Source organism: Capra hircus, chromosome 5, assembly GCF_001704415.2.
Source record: "Capra hircus breed San Clemente chromosome 5, ASM170441v1, whole genome shotgun sequence".
Lineage (NCBI taxonomy): Eukaryota > Metazoa > Chordata > Mammalia > Artiodactyla > Bovidae > Capra > Capra hircus.
The window spans coordinates 48,027,302-48,048,660 of NC_030812.1; the positions used below are offsets into that span (position 1 = coordinate 48,027,302).

Consider the following 21,359-nt stretch of genomic DNA (forward strand, 5'->3'; position numbering starts at 1 on the left):
CAAGTGTTTGCAGATGTGAAGAATGACAGTGGCGGATGGGAGAGGATAGTGTTTGCAGAGTGAAGAATGACTGGCGGAATATGGGAGAAGTGGGACAGTGGGGAAAGTGGAGGAATGTGAGCCTTCATTTAACACCGGGGTACCAATGGAACTTATCATCATCATTATTATCATCTGGGTTCAATCAAGCCGTAGTAAGTCAGTTCACCGCATTTCCCCCCGTTCATGCCTCGCCTGGCCAGAGGCAGCGCAAGTGACGTCTCTGGGGTCCCTTGGAGCGCCCTTTTCCGCGTCTGCTCCCCAGCGGCGCGCGGCGGCTGGACTTTGCCTCCGAGGTTCCGCGCCGCCCCACCCCCGCGCGTCCCTCCAGCGCCCCCCAGTGGCGACCGACTGGGCACCGTCACTCATTGCTCGCACCGCACTTGCGCCTGCCCTTCCCGCTCTTAACTCTCCCGCTATATTTAACCCTCTGACCGTTGTGTCTCCTTCGGCGGGCTGGCATCTCCTGCTTTGCCAGTCTTGCGCCTCTGCTCCCTCCTCTCCCACCTGCTCCCCCTTCCCTTGTCCCGCTCTCGCCAGTTCTTCTCCCTCCTCCTACTCCTTCTCCGGCACACCCAGAGCCAAGAGGCTACACGCCCAGCCGTCTACGCGGGGAACTGCTCCGGCTGGGAGACAAGGGTCGGGTAGGTGCGGGAGGAGTTTCAGCTGCGAGAACCACGGTCCAGGAGGTCTGGAGTAGCATGGCCCGGAAAAGCGCCTTCTCTGCCGGCGCGCTCTGGCTCTGGAGCATCCTCCCGTGCCTGCTGGTGTTGCGAGCGGAGGTCGGGCAGCAGCCGGAGGAAAGCCTGTACCTGTGGATCGACGCTCACCAGGCGAGAGTGCTTATAGGTAAGGTTTCTCGGGAGCTTCTGCTTCTTCCCAAATGCCTGGGTCTTCACTCTCTCCAGCTCTTCTATTAAAGGAGAGAGACATGCATTTAGAATGTTTTAAAACTTTATTTTCAAGGCAGATTGTCCCCTTTTTAGTTAGCTGCGTGCTTGCTAAGCCCCTTCAGGCGTGTCGGACTCTTTGCGATCCTATGGACTACCGCTTTTCCATTTAAAGTGTTTAAGCTTTTATCTCCATAAATCTAAGCTGTTCTAATGTTCTGAGCATGCTGTTGTTGGTTTCTACCATCCAGCGTTTTTCCGTGGACCCAGCATTTGTTGGCACCGGTTTTTTCCACAGTTCACTCCGTTTCACTGAAAGCATACGTCTTTGCCATCATTCTTATCATCCACAGGAAGATTAACTGGTACTTGAAGGCAGGTGCTTTGTGAAAAGAAATGACCCATTACTAATTCTTCGGTGTTCTTTTGGAGCGCAAGTTCTGATTTGGATTCTTCTAAGTTCAGCTAGTTTGATAGCTTTATTTCTTTGTGTGTGTTTTTTAAACCAGGACTTGAAGAAGATATCTTGATTGTTTCAGAGGGGAAAATGGCCCCCTTTACACATGATTTCAGAAGAGCACAGCAGAGAATGCCAGCTATTCCTGTCAATATCCACTCTATGAATTTCACGTGGCAAGCTGCAGGGCAGGTGAGTCCTGTTAACCAGGAAGGCTGGAGAAAATCACCCTTTAATATTTCCAGCACCTGATGGCAGATAGAAATAAGACGATATAGCATATAGTTGGCTACATTTTTCTTTTTTACAATTTTCAAGAGTGATTTCTCATCTGATCTCCAAAGCAAATAAAGAGTTAACTCCCATTTATTTAAATATGTCACATAAATTGAAGATTCCCAAAAGAAAGAGCTAGGCAAAGTGCCTAAGATCACTATTTTGATAAGTCTCAGTGTCTTCAGACTGCTGGAAATATAATGACCTCAAATAGCAGCATTACTTTTTTCCGTGCTCATTGACATTAAAACTAAACATAATACTTAAAAGACTCTTTTCTCCGTAGTATCGATATGTACCAACCACCTGTGGCATTGTTTACACTTTAAAACAATTTTTAAAGTCTGTAAGTACTTTTGACATTGTACTTAGAAAAAATGGCATATTGAGTGTTTTTCACTAATGATAACACTACATATTTCTGGTACAAGTTCATAGACTCAAAGTGTCATAAGAGAATGTTTGCAAAATATTGGAAGCTACTGGTTTTTTAATACCTTCACATGAAAAAGAAAACTACCCTCTATTTTTATGAAGAAGCATTCCTCTTATTTCTTAGCATATTAGCATCTTTTTTTATGCTTCAGTATTACATAAATGACCTGTAATTTGGAAAAGAAAGGGAGGATAAAATGTAAGCTTAGTTCCTTTTGTTCAATTGGAGAATTTACTCTGGAGGACAAATGGTAAGTTAATAAATTCTTCCACTCATTAGTGAGTAAAATGTGTCTACTTATGAAAATCATTGTAATTAAAATCACATTTTAGGTCTTTTATTCTAAAGCTGCTTAAAGGGCTATTTTCATAAAGAATGCGATCCAGAAAACACTTTATAAAAATTAGTTACTTTGAATTGAGACACCACTTTGGTTCTCTCTAATTACCTGCTGTAATATAGGCATGATTATTTAAGCTGCCTTTTCCACAGGTCTGTTCTCTCGTTTTTCCTTTCAACTCTAGATCCTTCAACACTTCCATTGTCACAAAGGAATAGATGTTTTGGGTCCACCAGAGTTCCTAATAGGAGGGTCATCTATTCTAATACCTCCATTTTGCAGATAAGCTCACTGAGGCTCCTACTGCTCTCTGGGGAGGGTATTCCTTTCTTCTCTCCGCTACAGTTTCCTCTTCATAGATACTTTATGGACAGCTAATCTTGAATTATTGTGAAACCCAGTGATAAATCAATGAATGGCCTTTTATTGTCACCTTTTATTTTTCACCTGAATCTATTGTGTTTGACCACTTGTCAGCTGGGATCAATATTGATTCTGTGATTTTAAAAAGGAACATTTTCTTTATTTATACTTCTATAGATTTGTAAGAACCATTAGGGACTTCCCTTGTGTCTCAGTGGTAAGAAACCTACCTGTCAACGTGGGATACAAGGGTTTGATCCCTGGGCTGGGAAGACCCCCTGGAAGAGAAAATGGTAACCCATTTAAGTATTCTTGCCTAGGAAATCCCATGAACAGAGGAACCTGGCTACAGTCTATGGGGGTCAAAAAAAGAGTCGGACACAACTTAGTGACCAAACAACAACAAAGAACCATTAGTTTGTTTGACTTGCAGCCCTCCCTAGCTGAAAGTGTTCAGTAACTTCAGGCAAAGTAGAAAATATTAGCAGCTCTGGTTAGTTGATTTGATTGGTTTATCAATCTATTTATTTTTCCTATGAGTTTGTCTTCCGAAGAATGGAACTTGAAGCAAAGGCTTAAATTCCATGCTCTCTCCCCTTTGCAAACGTTGGCATATTGTTGAGTACAGAATGGAGTGCATATCCAACAATCTGAGGAATATTTCTTGTGGAGGATTAGAGAGGGTGGTGGAACTGGTATGCAGATGAAGCTTCTTTTTCTCTCTGGTTTAGGTGTTGCTTCCTCGGGTGGATTATGCTGGCCAATATTAGCACCTCAGTTCAGTTCACTCCAGATAGGTTACCACAGGTAACTGTGTGAAATCTGTTATGTTTCTTCTTTGGAGGAGTGGGGGATACTGAGAAAGGGGAAAGGATCTACATGATGCCGGACAGCAAGATGTTTTAAAATATTATTTAGATGTGACTAATGCCAGTAAAGCTCTGTGATTCCAGCACCATAATTTTTGAAACGCATGGAAATTTTGAATATGGAAAAAATATGACTTCAATACCAAAAAATACTTTAAGATTTTAGAAAGGCAACTTTCACTAAATCCAAACCACATCAAAACTTCTACATGGAAAAATGAAGAGTTCCTTCCTTTATCTAGTTATTTCATTCAAAATATCAAACATTTAGGGATTTCAGCACAAGCAAGACACATAGCTTATTAATGAAAATTTAAACTTAAATGTTTTGGTAACCCATGGAAAATTAAAAATTTTAGGATTGAAGATCCAGTAGGTGTTATCTACTTCCAATAAAGTATTTGTTCACTAACCCAAGCTATCCTTGGGGCCATTTAAAATGACTTTCAAGTTCGACTCCAAACAAATGCAAATAAAAATTCCAGTGAGATTCATTTCCTCACACTACATTGGTCAAGTTTTTTAAAGTAGTTTTAGTTTGTGGAGGATTATCCTTAGTGATTTGTTTCTGATGCATGTTAGCCTTTCTGTAGAGCGATTTGACTCTGATGGCAAAAGAACTGACATAGGTCATTTGACTAGGTAGGATATTTTACTCCTGGAGATTCATCCTGAGAAAATAATCATGGATATGAATAAAGTTTTTGGTGCCAGCCTGTTTGTGGTCATGCTATTAATAAAAGAAAAAAAAATGGGCAGAACCTATAAGTCTCTGATAATGGCAGGAAGCATTAATAAGAATATCTAGACATCTACTCAATGCAATGGAAAGATGTTCATGACAAATTATGCAATAGCCTATAACAGTATATTCTGTTTAGTTTCATTACAAAATATATGGACAGTTATAGGAAAACATGTCTGATAAATGTCTAATCCTCCAAGGTGTTCAGTTCAGTTCAGTCACTCAGTTGTGTCCGACTCTTTGCGACACCATGAATCACAGCACGCCAGGCCTCCCTGTCCATCACCATCTCCCGGAGTTCACTCAGACTCACGTCTATCGAGTCCATGATGCCATCCAGCCATCTCATCCTGGGTCGTCCCCTTCTCCTCCTGCCCCCAATCTCTCCCAGCATCAGAGTCTTTTCCAATGAGTCAACTCTTCGCATGAGGTGTCCAAAGTACTGGAGCTTCAGCTTTAGCATCATTCCTTCCAAAGAAATCCCAGGGTTGATCTCCTTGCAGTCCAAGGGACCCTCAAGAGTCTTCTCCAACACCACAGTTCAAAAGCATCAATTCTTCGGTGCTCAGCTTTCTTCACAGTCCAGCTCTCACATCCATACATGACCACAGGAAAAACCATAGCCTTGACTAGGCGGACCTTAGTCAGCAAAGTAGTATCTCTGCTTTCGAATATACTATCTAGGTTGGTCGTAACTTTTCTTCCAAGGAGTAAGTGTCTTTTAATTTCATGGCTGCAGTCACCATCTGCAGTGATTTTGGAGCCCCCAAAAATAAAGTCTGACACTGTTTCCACTGTTTCCCCATCTATTTCCCATGAAGTGATGGGACCAGATGCCATGATCTTCGTTTTCTGAATGTTGAGCTTTAAGCCAACTTTTTCACTCTCCTCTTTCACTTTCATCAAGAGGCTTTTTAGCTCCTCTTCACTTTCTGACATAAGGTGTTAACATTAGTTATATCTACCTTTACTATGTTTTGGCTTTTCCACAGTGAATGTGTTTTGATTTGTAATTTAAAAATTATTTTACATTAAATGTGTGTAAAAAGTTATACTTCAGAATCTAAAACTGGATGATGTTCTATATTATAAATAGTTTACTTATATTTTTATCCAGTTTCATTTTTGCACAGCAGGTCACTCAACAAAATGGTAAAATGGTAAAAGAGTTTGTTTCCATGGCTGATCTTAACCTATGGATCCCAAAGAATTTGCTTATGTATATCTGATCCTCACTGACTATTTTTTTGTGAAATCTTCAAATGTCTGCTTTGCTAAATTTTCCTGCCTGAAATCAGATTCCTTGACCTCTTCCTCTCTCTTAAAAATCCTGTCTCTACTTGCTTGCCCATTTAAAATATTCATTCATTTTCTGACATGCACCTTCTCAAGACTTTTAGATTAGAGAATTTCTACTAAAGAGGCTTAAACTTAAAAGATTTTGGGTAATTAAAGAGAGAATAGTCTTTATTACTGAATATAACTTTGAATAGTTGATATTTTTCAATGAGGCATTCTTTATTCTAATTTTTCCCTAAATTTGAGGCAAGTAGAGGCCAAGAGCAACTACTTTGGTTTTCTACACTACACACTAATTAAATATTTTATTTGGAAAATAACCCTTTCTAAACCTAAAGGCTTTCAAATAAAACTTTAATGAGAAGTTTTGTTAGACAAATCTGAATTCTAATACTGAGACACCACTGTTGATTTCCATAAGAAGAAATTTGGTGTTAGGCCAAATATTTTATTTCTAGAAATCATGTAAATAGATCTTTGTTTATAAAGATTATATAGACTTGACCTTAATCACTTTACTATATTCTATCACCTGCATAAAGATGCTAAGGTACTATAACTCCTGGTCCCTAGTTAATAGGGCATCCCTTTTTCTGTTGGCTTCTTTTAGCAGTGATGATGAATTTATGCTGAGCCATCTATGCTAGTTTTCCTATCTCCTTACGACCAAATGCCTGTACTTCATGATGTTTGGCAAGGGTTGGAATGAAATTGGTGTCTGTGGACGAGAAATCTTCTGGATGAAGATAATGGGCCAATATTAACTTTAAATCCACCACCTGGATTATTAAGCAAGCTCTGATGATCTGTACCAACAGGTCCAGATCTTAGAGTAAGCTTTTTGTCATGTATTGTTGTTGTTTAGTTGCTGAGTCGTGTCCGACTCTTAAAACCCTATGGGCTATCCATGGGATTTCCCAGGCAAGAACACAGGAGTTGGTTGCCATTTCCTTCTCCAGGGGATCTTCCCCACCCAGGAATTGAAACTGAGGTTCCTGCCACGTCTCCTACATTGCAAGCGGGCTCTTTACCACTGAGTCACCAGGGAAGCCTGGTATAGTAGTCATGTATAGTGGTCATAATTCTTGCAGCCTCTAGAAGTCACTAATATATACATATATATATATATATTCATTTTTCTCAGTTTTAGGATGCTTAAAAACAAAAGTTTAGAATATTGCTGTGGATACAGGAAAGGAAGAACATTTTACCTGCTGCCCTGGGGAAATGGGTGGACATGTATATGGTGTGGAAAATTAACTTTATTGGATTAAACTGCAGGAACATGCTTCTTTGTTCAATGTGTGATCATTGAAAATAGAAAATATTAGATATGCTGAAGATACAATGTATGAAGTGAAATATCTTCCAAAATGTAAGGTTAAATATAAATGTGTTCATAACTTTTACTAGCTCTCTACAATTAAAAAAACTTCTTGAATTACTGAAAACTGCCAGAAGTAATAACAATAATACAAAGCCAAATATAAGGAAAGCCTGAGACTTTTGCCTAGATTGTGTGTCTTTGTAAATGATTCCAGTTAGCACCCAAATTTAGCCTTTTTTGGTTGTTCTTGAGTGAAGCATTGTTGTTTTATTATAGAATGTTGTGTTATTTTGTATGTACAGCAAGGTGGTTCAGTTGTACATATATATATTATTTTTCAGATGGTTCAGTTATACATGTATATATATATTTTGCAGATTCTTTTCTATTATAGATTACAAACTATTGAATATAGTTCCCTGTGCTATACAGTAGGTCCTTGTTTTTTATTTTATATATAATAGTGTTGGGATCGCACAGAGTCGGACACGACTGAAGCGACTTAGTAGTAGTAGTAGTAGTAGTAGTAGTGTGTAACATAATGTGCGTGCATGCATAATGTGTGTCTTTGCGATCTCATGGACTGTAGCCTGCCAGGCTCCTCTGTCCATGGGATTTTCCAGGCAAGAATACTGGAGTGGGTTGTCATTTCCTTCTCTAGGGGATTTTCCTGACATAGGGATCAAACCTGTGTCTTCTTTACTGGCAAGCAGATTCTTTGCCACTGTGCCACCTGGAAAGCCTGTATATGTGTATTTATATCCAGATTCAGCTTTAAAACGAAGAAAGTACCATTGAGGGGGAAAAAAGTCAGAAACAGACCATTTTCCTGAAAACTGACTCACATTTTTCCAAGTTTTATTTGTTTGTTTGTTTGTTTTTAAATAGGATCACTCTTCTGACAGGTATAAGATCAACTGGATCATCCCCTAGAGAGCTTGTTTTGCAATATGGTGGTTGATATGATGTAACACTGGGCCCCTTAAATTGGTTGCAATTCCAAGTCTCAAATTTCCCCTTGGACTGGTTGAGTTAAGAAGACCTGTATTAAAATGGTTTTTTCCTTCCTTTCTCCCCTTGACAAAAATCAAAGAAAAACAATAGAGAGTGAATTTTCACTCAACTACTTCCTCACTCTCTTCAAAGCAACTGCCAAATGCCCTTAAACACCTCCTCCCAACTCTGAAGTTATGGTAGTACTTATTGTTATTAGTTAAATCCCTTAATGTGTACTGTCCACAATCTTTTTCCTGATGGAGTTATGATTGTGTTGGTAGTTACAACCCAAGTAGTTGCATCCCTTTGCACTCTTGGAGTTTGCAGCAGTTTTATGTCACCAAATGAAGGAAATGCCTAGATTTTTTACCCTTGTTTCATGGTTTTCAAGTGAAAATGTGGAAACGTTTACATACTGTGGGCATGATTTCTTTTTTAAAAAAGAAGGTACTCATATCAAAAGCACAACTTTAAACCTTTAGTGTTTAGATTCTGCTACACTGTGGTATTTTGCATTGTGGCATTGTGGACATGCCACCAGGGATCAAAGAGTAATTCTGCAGAGGGCCCATTTCGTTTAGCAAGCAGGCATGTGCCAGCCATCTGTTGTATCTACTGATAGAAAACAGCAGTAAGTTTCTCAAACTTTTTCCAGGGGAAAAAAAAGAGACTTTATAGCTTAAAGGAGATGAGTTGCAAGGTACCTTGTAAGCCTCATCTGGTTCTAGAGCGATTTACATGGCATAAATGTAAACCCTGCTATGTCTTCCTCACACGGTGGTGTCAACATACATAAACAAACGCTTTGCTGTTATCCTCTATGTTTATTCCTGACTTTTAAATGTTTGCACCAATAGAAATCTTTTAAATTGTCGTGGTGAGGTGGAAAGAAATGATGTTCAATAAAGCATTTTGTTTTGGATTAAGCTCATTTAACTTAAATGTCCCTGATGAGTAGGATGAGTGTTGTAAGGAAAGAATTTGAGGATTAAAGAGTGTTACAGGAAGGGAGGACACCTTCCACAGCCCGAGAGTGGACTTTTGTCTAACACTCTGAAATGAATTGTCTCCAAGGGGACTACCGGGAAGGCGTGCTTGGGTGGAGAGCAGTAGGTTTAGGGAACCCAGGAGGACTGCTCTGCCATGTGGCTTGCTGTCTTGGGTTTTATGGTAATGGGATTAGTTTCTGGGTTGTCTCTAGCTAGTCATTCTGACTGAGGGTTCTTTCTCATGGCCCATGCATTGCTCAGCCAAGAGGGATTCCAGCGAGGAGGGTTCTGGGAAGTTGGTAGGCATGTGGCATCTCCTTTTGACCTTTCCCAAATTCTTCCAGTTGGTGGTGGCTTGTTAGTTCCCTGTTCCTTACCAGACCTCCTGTTGTAAGATGACTCATGCAGATAGTTAACTACGGTGCCTAACCAGGGTAGATAACAGTTTCAGTCAGTGTTTCCCCTAACAAGAATATAGTGAAAATGCTCTTCATCTTTCAGCCAGGTCTCTGGAAGAGGTATTATCAGATCAGGGCTTCTTTGGCTGCAGGTTTTAGCTGGCTTTCTCCATTTGCCAGCCTGGGATGAACTTAGCTACATTCCCCTGAACACTTCTGGATGAGGAGTTCTTCTCCCATGCAGTGTTTCTCTCTGCCTCTGGCACTCAGTCAGTCAACAGATACAGACACTCAATTAGTCACTGGAGAACACAAAGAGGAGTAAACATGGTCCCTGCCCTGAGGGAGCTCATAGTCTAGGAAACAAATATCCATCACTCCCAGGCAAATGAGGTTAGCAAGTCTAGGACTGGCTGAGAGCGCAAAGAAGGCCACCCCTTTCCCTGTCTGGAGGAGGAAGGATGCCAGGAGCTGAACTCCTGCAGGATAAGTAACCTTTCATCAGACCAGCAAGAGAAAACACTGCTTTTCAAGGGAAGAGCTCAGGCTGTTCAAGGGCATGGAGGTCTTAAAGGGGAAGGCATCTTTTAGGTGATCACAGTGGACCTTGTATCTTATCTGGACCTTGTATCTTATCTGAGAGGTTATGGAAATTCAGTAAAGGGGATGTCAAGGTCAAACAATGGACAAGGGTTTTGGGGGAGAAGAAGGTAGAAACAATTTAAGGAGGTTTCTCTCTTTTCTACCATGAAGAGAATGGACTCAGACACTTTGCAGCTTTGTCCCAGGGACATATTAAGTAAATCTGGTTTCTCTGTTAAGTAGACAGTGGCTTTTCTTTTTTAAAATTTATTTGAGTATAGTTGATTTACAGTGTTGTATTAATTTCTGCTGTACAGCAAAGTGACTCAGATATACATATACATAGATATACACAAATTCTTTTTAATTTTCTTTTCCATTATGGTTTATCACAGGATATGAACTATAGTTCCCTGTGCTATATAGTAGGGCCTCGTTGTTTATCGATTCTATACGTAATAGTTTGCATTTGCTAATCCCAAACTCCTAAAACATCCCTTCCCCAAACCCTCTCCCCGCTTGGCTACCACAAGCCTGTGGTTGCATGTTTGCAACCTCTGTGTCTGCATGTTTCATAGATAAATTCATTTGTGTCGTATTTTAGATTACATGACGATGGCTTTTCTACAACTATAATTTAGCTCTTGTTTTTCTTACTAAACTTTTGAAAGTTTGTGATGATTAGTCTCAGCTCGAGGTAAAATTTTTTTAGGTAATTAGAGCATAGAACTATTAAAGAAAATCACTTTATATTAAAAAAATCACTTTATGTGAGTGCATAGGAAAAAAATTTGCTGATGGAACATAGAACTTTGAACTTACTGTAGAAGGATGCTTGAGTAAAAAAAATAATGTTCAAAGAGGAATTGACTTAGCATTCTCAACTCTCATATTACATTTCTAATTATCAAGAAAAACTTTCCAAGTATCAAGAAAAAGTATGATAAAGATAATAGGAATTGTACTTGGCAGGTGATCTGGCAGTTGAAATAATGAGAAGTTGAACAGTGTAAGTGGATGAATTCAAACTATGCCTGCTTCTTCAAGTATTCGATGTTATTTCAAAACCTATGAGTTAAAACTCTAGGATCAAGGAACAAATGTCTCTGCCTCTGAGAGATACATTTTATCTTCTTTTTAGATTTTATGGATGAATCTGATGAAAGACATTTGGAAAATATCAGGCATTTTTGAAACCTATTCACCTGAACAAACCTCCCAGGCAGCAGTGTGTTGTGGGCCTGGGACAAAGGGACATATTTGGGGAGTGAATTCTTAGCTGACAGTGAGATAAAGGACATGAACCCAGTCCCTGCTTAGCTGCTTTTGGCCAAAACTCAGATCATGCCTTGGGTACAAAACATAATTAAGAACCCAGTCCCATATGGGCGGTTCATGTTGAGGTATGGCAGAAACCAACACAATATTGTAAAGCAGTTATCCTTCAATTAAAAATAAATGTTTCTAAAAAAAAGAAACTAAAAAACAACCAGAATAAAACAACGTAGACAAAAAAACAAAAGAACCCAGTCCCTGCCCTTGAGAAAATTAGAAACCAACTGGAGAGGCAGCTATATGGAAACAGATCATTTTAAGAATTCCTGGTAAGCAATGGCACCCCACTCCAGTACTCTTGCCTGGAAAATCCCATGGACAGAGGAGCCTGGTAGGCTGCAGTCCATGGGGTCTCTACTTGTCGGACACGACTGAGCGACTTCACTTTTACTTTTCACTTGCATGCATTGGAGAAGGAAATGGCAACCCACTCCAGTGTTCTTGCCTGGAGAATCCCAGGGACCGGGGAGCCTGGTGGGCCGCCGTCTATGGGGTCTCACACAGAGTCGGACACGACTGAAGCAACTTAGTAGCAGCAGTAGTAGCAGTGTTGCAGAAGCCAGAGAAGGAAATGGCACCCCACTCCAGTACTCTTGCCTGGAAACTCCCATGAATGGAGGAGCCTGGTAGGCTGCAGTCCATGGGGTCGCTAAGGGTCAGACATGACCAAGCGACTTCACTTTCACTTTTCACTTTCATGCATTGGAGAAGGAAATGGCAACCCACTCCAGTGTTCTTGCCTGGAGAATCCCAGGGATGGGGGAGCCTCATGGGCTGCCGTCTATGGGGTCGCACAGAGTTGGACACGACTGAAGCGACTTAGCAGCAGCAGCAGCAGTGTTGCAGAAGTACTGAAGCATTCCCAGGTTAGAGTGGACTCTGACACTGAGTCTGAATTGGACAAGCACAAACAAGAAGGGATGGAAGAAGGGATGATTTTCAGGGAAAGGAGACAACGTAGAGCGAGGCATAGAGACCAGGCATACATTATCTGGGGAACTAGTACTTTGGTGTGGCTGGAGTGTAGGTACAAAGTAGGCAGTGGAGAGGAAGGCAGGGGCTAGGTCTCCACAACTTCATCCTTCATGTCAAGGCACCTAAAACTTACTCTATAGGTAATGTTGAGTCAATCCGTGAAAAAGTATGAAACAGAGTACAATAGAATCTGCCTGCAATGCAGGAGACCCGGGTTTGATCCCTTGGATTGGGAAGATCCCCTGGAGAAGGAAATGGCAACCCACTCCTGTATTCTTGCCTGGAGAATCTCGTGTATAGAGGAGCCTGGCAGGCTACAGTCCATGGGGTTGAAAGAGTCACCCACGACTTAGTGACTAACCCACCGGAGTACGAGAGAGGCAGAGTTAGAATTTAGATCACCCTGTCAGCAGAATGGGGGATGCCTCTGAGCTGGGTGTTTCCATATAGTGTTATGGAAAACCCAAACAAACTTTTTGGCCAAACCACTGTTCATTTTTAATTATTTTACTCTCCCCATAAATGTTCGTGACAGCAAGGACTTTGACCTATTTGCCATACAATTCTAGGTCCTGGAACAGCTCCTAACACACAGTGCTGCTGCTGCTAAGTCACGTCAGTCGTGTCCAACTCTGTGCGACCCCATGGACAGCAGCCCACCACGCTCCCGTCCTTGGGATTCTTCAGGCAACAATACTGGAGTGGGTTGCCATTTCCTTCTCCAGTGAATGAAAGTGAAAAGTGAAAGTGAAGTCGCTCAGTCCTGTCCGACTCTTCGAGACCCCATGGACTGCAGCCTACCAGGCTCCTCTGTCCATGGGATTTCCCAGGCAAGAGTACTGGAGTGGGTTGCCATTGCCTTCTCTGGACACACAATAGGCAATCAATAATGAACTGCTGAATGAATGAATACATTAGTGTTCCCATTTGAGAGAGAAAACAACTGAGAAGAGCAAAGGAAGAAGAAGTGAAGAGTGACGGGGCTGGGCTTTAAACCTAGAGTCCTTGCACTCCAGTGCGTAATTGCTCAGTCACGCCTGACTCTCTCCAACCCCATGGACTATCGCCCACCAGGCTCCTCTCTGTCCGTGGAATTCTCTGGGCAAGAATACTGGAGTGGGTTGCCACTTCCTTCTCTAGGGGATCTTCCCAACCCAGGGACCAAACCCATGTCTCTTCCGTCTACTGCATTGGCAGATGAGTTCTTTACCCCTGAGCTGCCTGGGAAGTCCTGTCCTTACTGTGATCCGTGCTAAATAGGTGTATGAACACAGAGCGAGCTCTGGGAACACAGAGGGGGAAGCAGCTAGCTTTGGCTGGGGAAGTAGGGGAAGGCTTCACTAGAGAAGATCTAATATTCAAAGTGGGACTTGAAGAATGTGCATGAGGGGTTAAATCCTCTGAGATGGGAGCAGGGCACAGGAAGGAAGGTATCACAGGCAGAGGCAAAAAAAGTTGTGAAAATGCATTCTGGGCAAGGCTAATGGTACCTGAGACTGAGGCTAGGTGAGTGGAAGGGAGAATACTGGGGGTTCTGGAAGAGGGGAAATGAAGAAATGATGCTGGACACTTGGTAAGGGTCCGATGGAGAAACACTAGAACCCACAGAAAGGTCACTTGACCAGTTCTTATATCTATACAAAAAGCTGTTGGGTTATCTCTAAACTCCTTCCAAATTCTGAACTATTAGTATTCTATACCTTAATATTAAAATATCTTTAATCATTTAATATTAATGGTAATATCTTTATATAAACTGCAATGTCTTTATATTTTTTAAATCAAAGCAGAAAAATTCTTCCTCCAGAATTGTCTCATTGTCAGTGTTAAAAAGATTCATCTCAGAATCTTTTCTTTTTTATTCTATGTTAATAGTAACAGTCAATACTTAATAAATCATACTCTGGACTGGCTTCTTTTCTGAGCACTTTACAGATACTATCTCATCAGATCCTCACAACAATCCTAGGGTAGGTACTATTTTTATCTCTACTACGCAGATGAGGAAACCAGGGGATAAGAAAGTCAAATTCCTTGCCCAAGACTACACAACTAAGAACACTTATGTATACATTTATATACTTAAGAGATCTTTGTTAATTTTTGGAATATCTCCTCATGCCAAAAAATAGCAATTCAAACAATACTTATCAATGTTTACATGGCCTAGGTTCTGAGAATACAAATTTTTGATTGATCTACCTGCGTTCTAGGAATTCATCAGCTGGTGGTAAAGATTGGCATCAGAAAGGCCATTATGTCTTGGGGCAATCCAAGTGCTGGGTGCTAAAGAATTTCCACACATAGAGCGTTTTAGAAGAAAATGAGTTTATTAAAGACAAAGAGCAGAGATAAAGGGGTATTATGAGCACAGTGGGTGACCTCCTCACAGGCTAGGGAGAGTCAACAGTTTTCGTGGGTTAATAACCAGTTTTTATAGCCTCAAGACAAAGAAAATTCCTGCCGGAAGATTCGTGTTAGGTGATTGGTTAGGGTGTTATAAGGTGTTTACTGGAGTGGGCATCTTTGCCTAATTTGGAGTCGGGAAGCTTATTAGTGATGACCATGGGCTTTTGGGCACGGTTACAAAGGGGCTCAATTAGCTTCAGAAATGTCTTTGGTTCTGGGCTCCACTTCTGTGGCATTGGTACAAGACCTCTCACCTGTTGCCTGGGGGCAGGATTCTGGGACTGCCCTGGGGGTCCAGTGGCCAAGACTCCACACTCCCAAGGCAGGGGGCTTGGGCTTGAGTCCTGGTCAGGGAACTAGATCCCTATGTGCCACAACTAACAGTTTTCATCCCACGACTAAAAGATCCCACATGCTGTAGCTAAGACCTGGTGCAGCCAAATAAATAAATATAAAAAAAAACCCCAAAATCAAAAAGGCAATCATAATCATTGTGGTAAGTTCTTGGGTTACCACATTTAGTTGGATGAGGTTTTTCACTGCTTGAGGGAATCTGACCAAAGCAGCAAGTTCAACCTGACTAAGCTGAAATCTAGCCCATATTTCACTTGTCAAGTCTTACAGCCTGACACAGAGCTGCCTCTGCCGAGAGGGGACACTTCTACCTAATTTGCACAGAGCCTTCCTATGGGCTAACTGCTGCCCCCATTAAATGCCCTAAGGAAAGTACTACTACTACTACTACTACTACTAAGTCGCTTCAGTCGTGTCCGACTCTGTGCGACCCCATAGACGGCAGCCCACCAGGCTCCCCCGTCCCTGGGATTATCCAGGCAAGAATTAGGGGAATATAAAACCAGAGGATCTTGTCATTGTCAAATTTACCTACCTTGTCATAGGTAAATTTGCAATTGCTTATCTTCTGGGGTAAACAGCACAGTGGAGGTAGCATCTAAACTGGGTCACAAACTGTTCAGTAGGAAGACAGTGACCAAGCCAGGTAGGGTTAGGATGGGCATTCTAGGTCTACTGAATGACCTGTGGGAAGGCACACAGGATTAAGAATCATCGGAGTGGCTGGAGAAAGACAATTTGTTCAGAATTGTTAGGGTTTATGGCACAGAATATCTCAAAAAGTAAGTTTGAGAAGATTATGATGACTACTGTATGCCACTGTTGTCTTGTCTTATAAAAAGTGGCAAGCCATTGAAAGTTTAAAAGTAGATGATGAGGTATCTGTATGGAGGATAACTTTGGTGGCAGATGAAGGGTAGATGAGGTAGCTGACTGAGGACAGGAGCAAAGGTGGCAAGGATGTGAACCAAAGCAGGTAATTGGGAGAAGGAGGGAGGAAATAGGAAGATACCACTGATAGGTCTCTTTCAGTATAACTGGATACCTTATTGAATGTGGGTATTCTGGAAATGGGGGAATAGAGGGTGACTGACATGTTTGGGAAGATAGTTAGGTCTTAACTGGTAAACTAATTACAGAACAGTTTGAGGTACAACGATAGTAGGGTTCATTTGGAAATTGCTGAAGATGAAATTTCTGCTGAATATCTCAGATGGCAGAGTCTGGTATGCATTTGAAAACTAGAGTCTAGAGCTAAGACATGAGGTATAGAATAGAAATACTGATTTTGGACACTTTGGATCCTTCTTGTCTTCCTCTCTTTCTTCCTTCTTGTGACCTCAACTCAATATGACAAAGCATGTGTTGAATGCTAAAAAATGAAATGTAAATTGTATATGATGCTTGCTTTCAAGGAGACGACAATTTAGTACAGAAGCAGATATGAACCAAAATAGCAATAATACAGCAACAACCATGTTTTAAATGGAGAATGAACAAGATGCTATGAAAGTACTGAAGAGGGTGCATTACCTCTGCTGGGAGAGGAGTGAATTATCAGCATAGGGGCCCTGTGTTCTTCACAGCCTAGCCTATGATCTGTGAGGTTAAGATATGTGCATTTGGAACAGCTTCTCTGCTTGACTTCATGACTTTTATGTACCTGAGATAATTTGACCTAATGTAGTCTGCCTTCCACTTGCCATATATATTATATATGTATATATTTGGAAATGAATATAACAAATGTCACTGTACTACTAGGGGATAGAGTAAGTCAGCTCTCCCAAAGGAAACTATCCGTGGGAGCTGAAGATGACTTGTTAGGATGCCTCGTTTCCAAGGGCTGGTTCAGTACTCGTCGTGGATGTAGCACTGGGAGAATGCACAAGTCAAGTAGGACATCTAATTAAGGCAAGAACCAGGTGGATCGCCAACAGACTTATAAAAGTATTCTAGTATTTATTTGGCATTTGAGTACTTAGTGAAGCCATTCCTATCATTTGTAAGTTCAATCAGTATTCTTATTTCCAGTTGGATCTGATTAGGATATTTCAGGTTGTATTATATTGCACTTACAGCAGTAGCCAGCAGATGGCAATGTAAAGGTTACTTCTTTGTGGAGTTTTCCACCCCAGCATTTTTAAAGGCTGTAGGGGTGCTCTCTATCTCACAGAGACCTGTTTCAGGGTATGTAACTCATCTCATTAGATCATTCATATATTCAGCAAGTTAGAAAACAACTTTCCGAAATTCAGTGTCCCTGTAAACATTAAAACTCATCAGATGTTTGAGAACTCATCCTAAATAACTAAAAATGTGAATGATTTCATGATATACTGATTACCCATTTCTTCCTTTTAAACAACTGCTCAGTTTAAGACAGGAGTCAAGCCTTGAGTTATCTCTCCATGTTCATCCAGTTTTTTTCCTTTGGTTTCTATTTAAAGGTCACAGACTAGCAGAGTTGAAAGAGATCTCAGAGCTCATCTACCCCATGAATCCCAACCTTTCTTTGAAGCATCCATGATCATGGTCACACAACCTCTATCTGAACATGCTCAGTGGCAGTGAACTTATTATGGCAGATTTTATTTAGTGATTTTGATCATGTTAATCATAGAAAGTTGCTCTTCGTAATGGTCCAAAACATGTCTTCCTGTTGTAACTTTAATATTCCAAGACTCCAGCAGTCTGTGCATTCACATTTGGTGAGTCCTACTTTGCATTTGCACCCTTAAATTTACTGACTTGTCCCTGCCATTGCTGATGTAGGGCCTCTGGTTCATTTACTCCTACTTCTTCTCTAGCAAAGACCAACTATTTCTGTGAGTTCATAGAAAGGCTGTACCCATACCATCCTGGAGGGGACCTCTGCTGCTGCAGTGAGGTGCTGAGAGAAGCCGCCTCCTCAGGTCCAGGTTCAGCCTCTCCATGCTTGCTAAGCTATACAAACTCAAGAGGCCAAGCTGGGCTATATTCTTCACAAGCCTTACAGCCTCAAAGCAGCTCGGTGTTCTGTGCAAAAATAAGTCTGCCCCTGTCCAAAGTTTAGCACTGAAGTCTGTCACTTGATACCTAATGCAGCACAGCTTAAGACCCTGACCCCAACAGAAGACATCAATATTGAGTTCCTGTAACCCATGCCATTTAGAGTCTTGCTTTACAAGGCAAATAACAAGTCATCTAAGTCAAGACCTATTTCAAATGCCAAATAGAACTTAACTCCAGACTGGCTGATCGTCTCTGGTTCCCAAAGTTTGATTATTAAACTAATCTGATTTCTTGGATACCCACAGGCTTGAGTTTGGAGAATTATCATTGCATGTCCTATGGTGTCTAGAGTTTGAGGAAACATTTGCTTGTTAACGGAAGAAGAGTGTATAAATTAGTACAGCTCTCAGGTTAGTGATAAAGAACCTGCCTGCCAATGCAGGAGACATAAGAGATGTGGGTTCAGTCCCTGGGTCAGGAAGATTCCCCAGAGGAGGAAATGGCAACCCACTCCAGTATTCTTGCCTGGAAAATCCTATGGTAGGCTACAGATTGTAGGGTCACAAAAAGTCGGACACAACTGAAGCGACTTAACACACACGTGCTCCTAAATTGAGGTAAGAGATTACTCTATCATCCCATTAATAGCAGTGATGCCTTTCTTTATTGCACTTAATAGTTTAAAACACATTTTCATTTATATGATCTCATTAGGTTCATTCAGTCCTTCCAATAACTGAAAAAAATCATGTATTAATGTAACTGCAGAGAACTGAATATGAGGGATAACTATAATTTACAAGGAGTGGCCTTAGCCAAAAGTAAAATAATTCAAGCCTAATCTTGAATAGCTATGCATTTTTCTATAATGCACAGATCTGTGTGTGATTTTGTAGAAAGGCTTTACGATCTGTGCAGTAGAATACTGTTTAAATTATAAGGAAATATTTTCCATGGAAAATGTAAGTGGGTTATCATTCCATTCCATAGTAAGCATAGAAATAATTACCTTTCATCTGTTTTCCTTTTTAAAATATTAATTTATTTGGCTGTGCTGGCCTTAGTTGTGGCATGCAGGATCTTCAGTGGCAGATGTGGGATCTAGCTTCGTCACCAAGAATCGAACCTGGGCCTCCTGCATTGGGAGCATGGAATCTCAGCCACTGGACAACCAGGGAATGCCCCCAGATCTGTTTTCTTTTGGTATTCCAGATATTTTTTGCTTTCAATTCCTTAAGAAATTCTGCCTACCCAGGACTTTTCTAGGATGGTGTTTGTATGACTCTGGAAAGTTGTTTCATAATATAAAACACTACAGTTTAAGAAAGGTAATTGAATCTGCCCTTTTGAGTGGAGCATAAAGCCAGGACTAGGGCGAGACAGGCAAGGCTTCCAGGTTGCTTGTTGAACCTGGGAGTGAGCTCCTCTGTAAATCCATGATCTGCGTGCCTTGCTTACCTCTCCCTAGCCCAGGTCCTCAACACACTGAAGAATATGATGTATACTGGTTAATTTTATATGTCAGCTTGACCAGGCCACAGAGCACCCAGACATTTGATCAAACATTATTCTTGCTTTATCTGTGAAGTCGTTTTGAATGAGATTGACATTTGAATTGGTAGACTAAGGGCTAATGTGGGTGGGCCTCATCCAATCAGTTGAAGATCTGAATAGAACAAAAAGGTTGACCCTCTTAGGAGTGAGAGAGGGGAGCTCCTCCTACCTGCTGCCTTCCTACAGAAAGAATGGCTCTTCCTGGGTCTTGAGCCTGCCTTCTTTCAGACTTCTTTCAGACTTCACCACTGATGCTCCTCATTCTCAGGCCTTTGGATTCTGGTTGGAATAGCACCACTCTCTCTCCTAGTCTCCAGCTTGCTAACTGTCAGCCTCCATGATTATATGAACCAATTCCTTGTAGCAAGTCAATCTATTTATCCTCTTGGTTTCTTTTCTCTGGAGAACTCTAACACATCTAGTTTTCCATGTCAGCTGCCTAACAGTGGGAGAAGTTACCATCAAAAAGAGGCAAATGAAAACCTCGGCCAAATCCTGATCAGCTTAAACTCTTGGGGCCTTGGTTTCTTCAAGTACTAAAAGAAAAGAATTAATTTACTTTGTACCGTGGCAGCAAAATGCAGTTGCATAATGTGTACAAAGTACTTGACACGTAGTAGACACTGAAAAAGTAAGGCCTTTTCTTCCCTTTGTATTAATGAGCTGTTAGTGCTAAATGGGAGCAATGAAGCCAAAGGAAGGTAGTCGGCCAGATCCCAGGCAGGGAGCGTGCTGGCAGGGTGCCCAGATTCCACCCCAAGCCATGGCAGTTCACTCTCTCAACTCAAGAGTGTCACACTGAGCCGGCCTCCGGAGACCTGGCTTCCGGCCTGGCCCCCACACCATTTATCTGGTTCTTCAGACAAGTATTTCATTTTCTTTCTCATCTGTAAAATAAGAGTTCCTTTCAGTTCTAAAATGCCTGTGATTTATTATTCATCATTACCATTTCCGCATTGTTCTTAGCTTTATGTCTGAATTCAAATCACAGGAAGAAAAAACAGTTTGGACTGTTACAACTGTAACAACAACAACAAAAATAAATTTTAAGCAGAATTAACTTTTCAAAATCCTGTTTGCCTTCAGAATGCAGATCAAATCTCCTAAAATCTATTTTAGACAACTTTTCTCTGGTTTTCTTATTAGCTTGGTTTTAGCCCATTCAGTTTGACTAATAAACTGACTTTGAGAGCTAAACTCAGAGGCAGGTAAGCCAGGGCAGCTATAGTATTACTATTGATTATCCTTTAAGAGCTTCTCCAAATCATAACATTTATTCCTGGCTTGGCTCTTTGCAAAGAATAGAGAATCAACTCAGATCTTGTCTCACTGTTACAAATTGAGATTTTTTTTTTCATTGCAAACTGTCTTTATAGTAATTATAATTTGCAAAACCCAATACTCAGGAATGTAAACTAGACTTCATTAAAGTTTGTAGTACTTAATTTCCTGGGTGTAACTATTTCTTTTTTGAATGCTTATAGTCTAATTTTAACTTCGTTACTTTTTTCCGTCATAAACTAGTACGCTCTAAAATTTTTTGGAAAATATAGAAAAAGAGAAAGAAGAATAGGGAAGTCATGTATGGTTACCTTATGCTGAGAAATGTTAATATTGTGCTGTTTTTTATAGAACAAACTTATGGATACTAAGTGGGGAAGGAGTGGGATGAATAGGGAGCTTGGGACTGACATATATTCACTACTACGTATAAAATTGATAACTAATGAGA

General features: G+C 40.9%; 1 protein-coding gene across 2 annotated transcripts in view; it reads left to right on the top strand.

The window, feature by feature from the left end:
• The window catches only part of WIF1 (WNT inhibitory factor 1), an 86,489-nt gene continuing 65,477 nt past the window's right edge, over positions 348-21,359 (top strand). For both annotated transcript variants that reach the window (XM_005680217.2, XM_005680218.3), the window contains exons 1-2: positions 348-888; positions 1,439-1,578. In XM_005680217.2, coding sequence (XP_005680274.1) covers positions 741-888; positions 1,439-1,578 — 288 coding nt within the window. In that variant the 5' untranslated portion in view covers positions 348-740. The remainder of the gene's footprint in view (positions 889-1,438; positions 1,579-21,359) is intronic.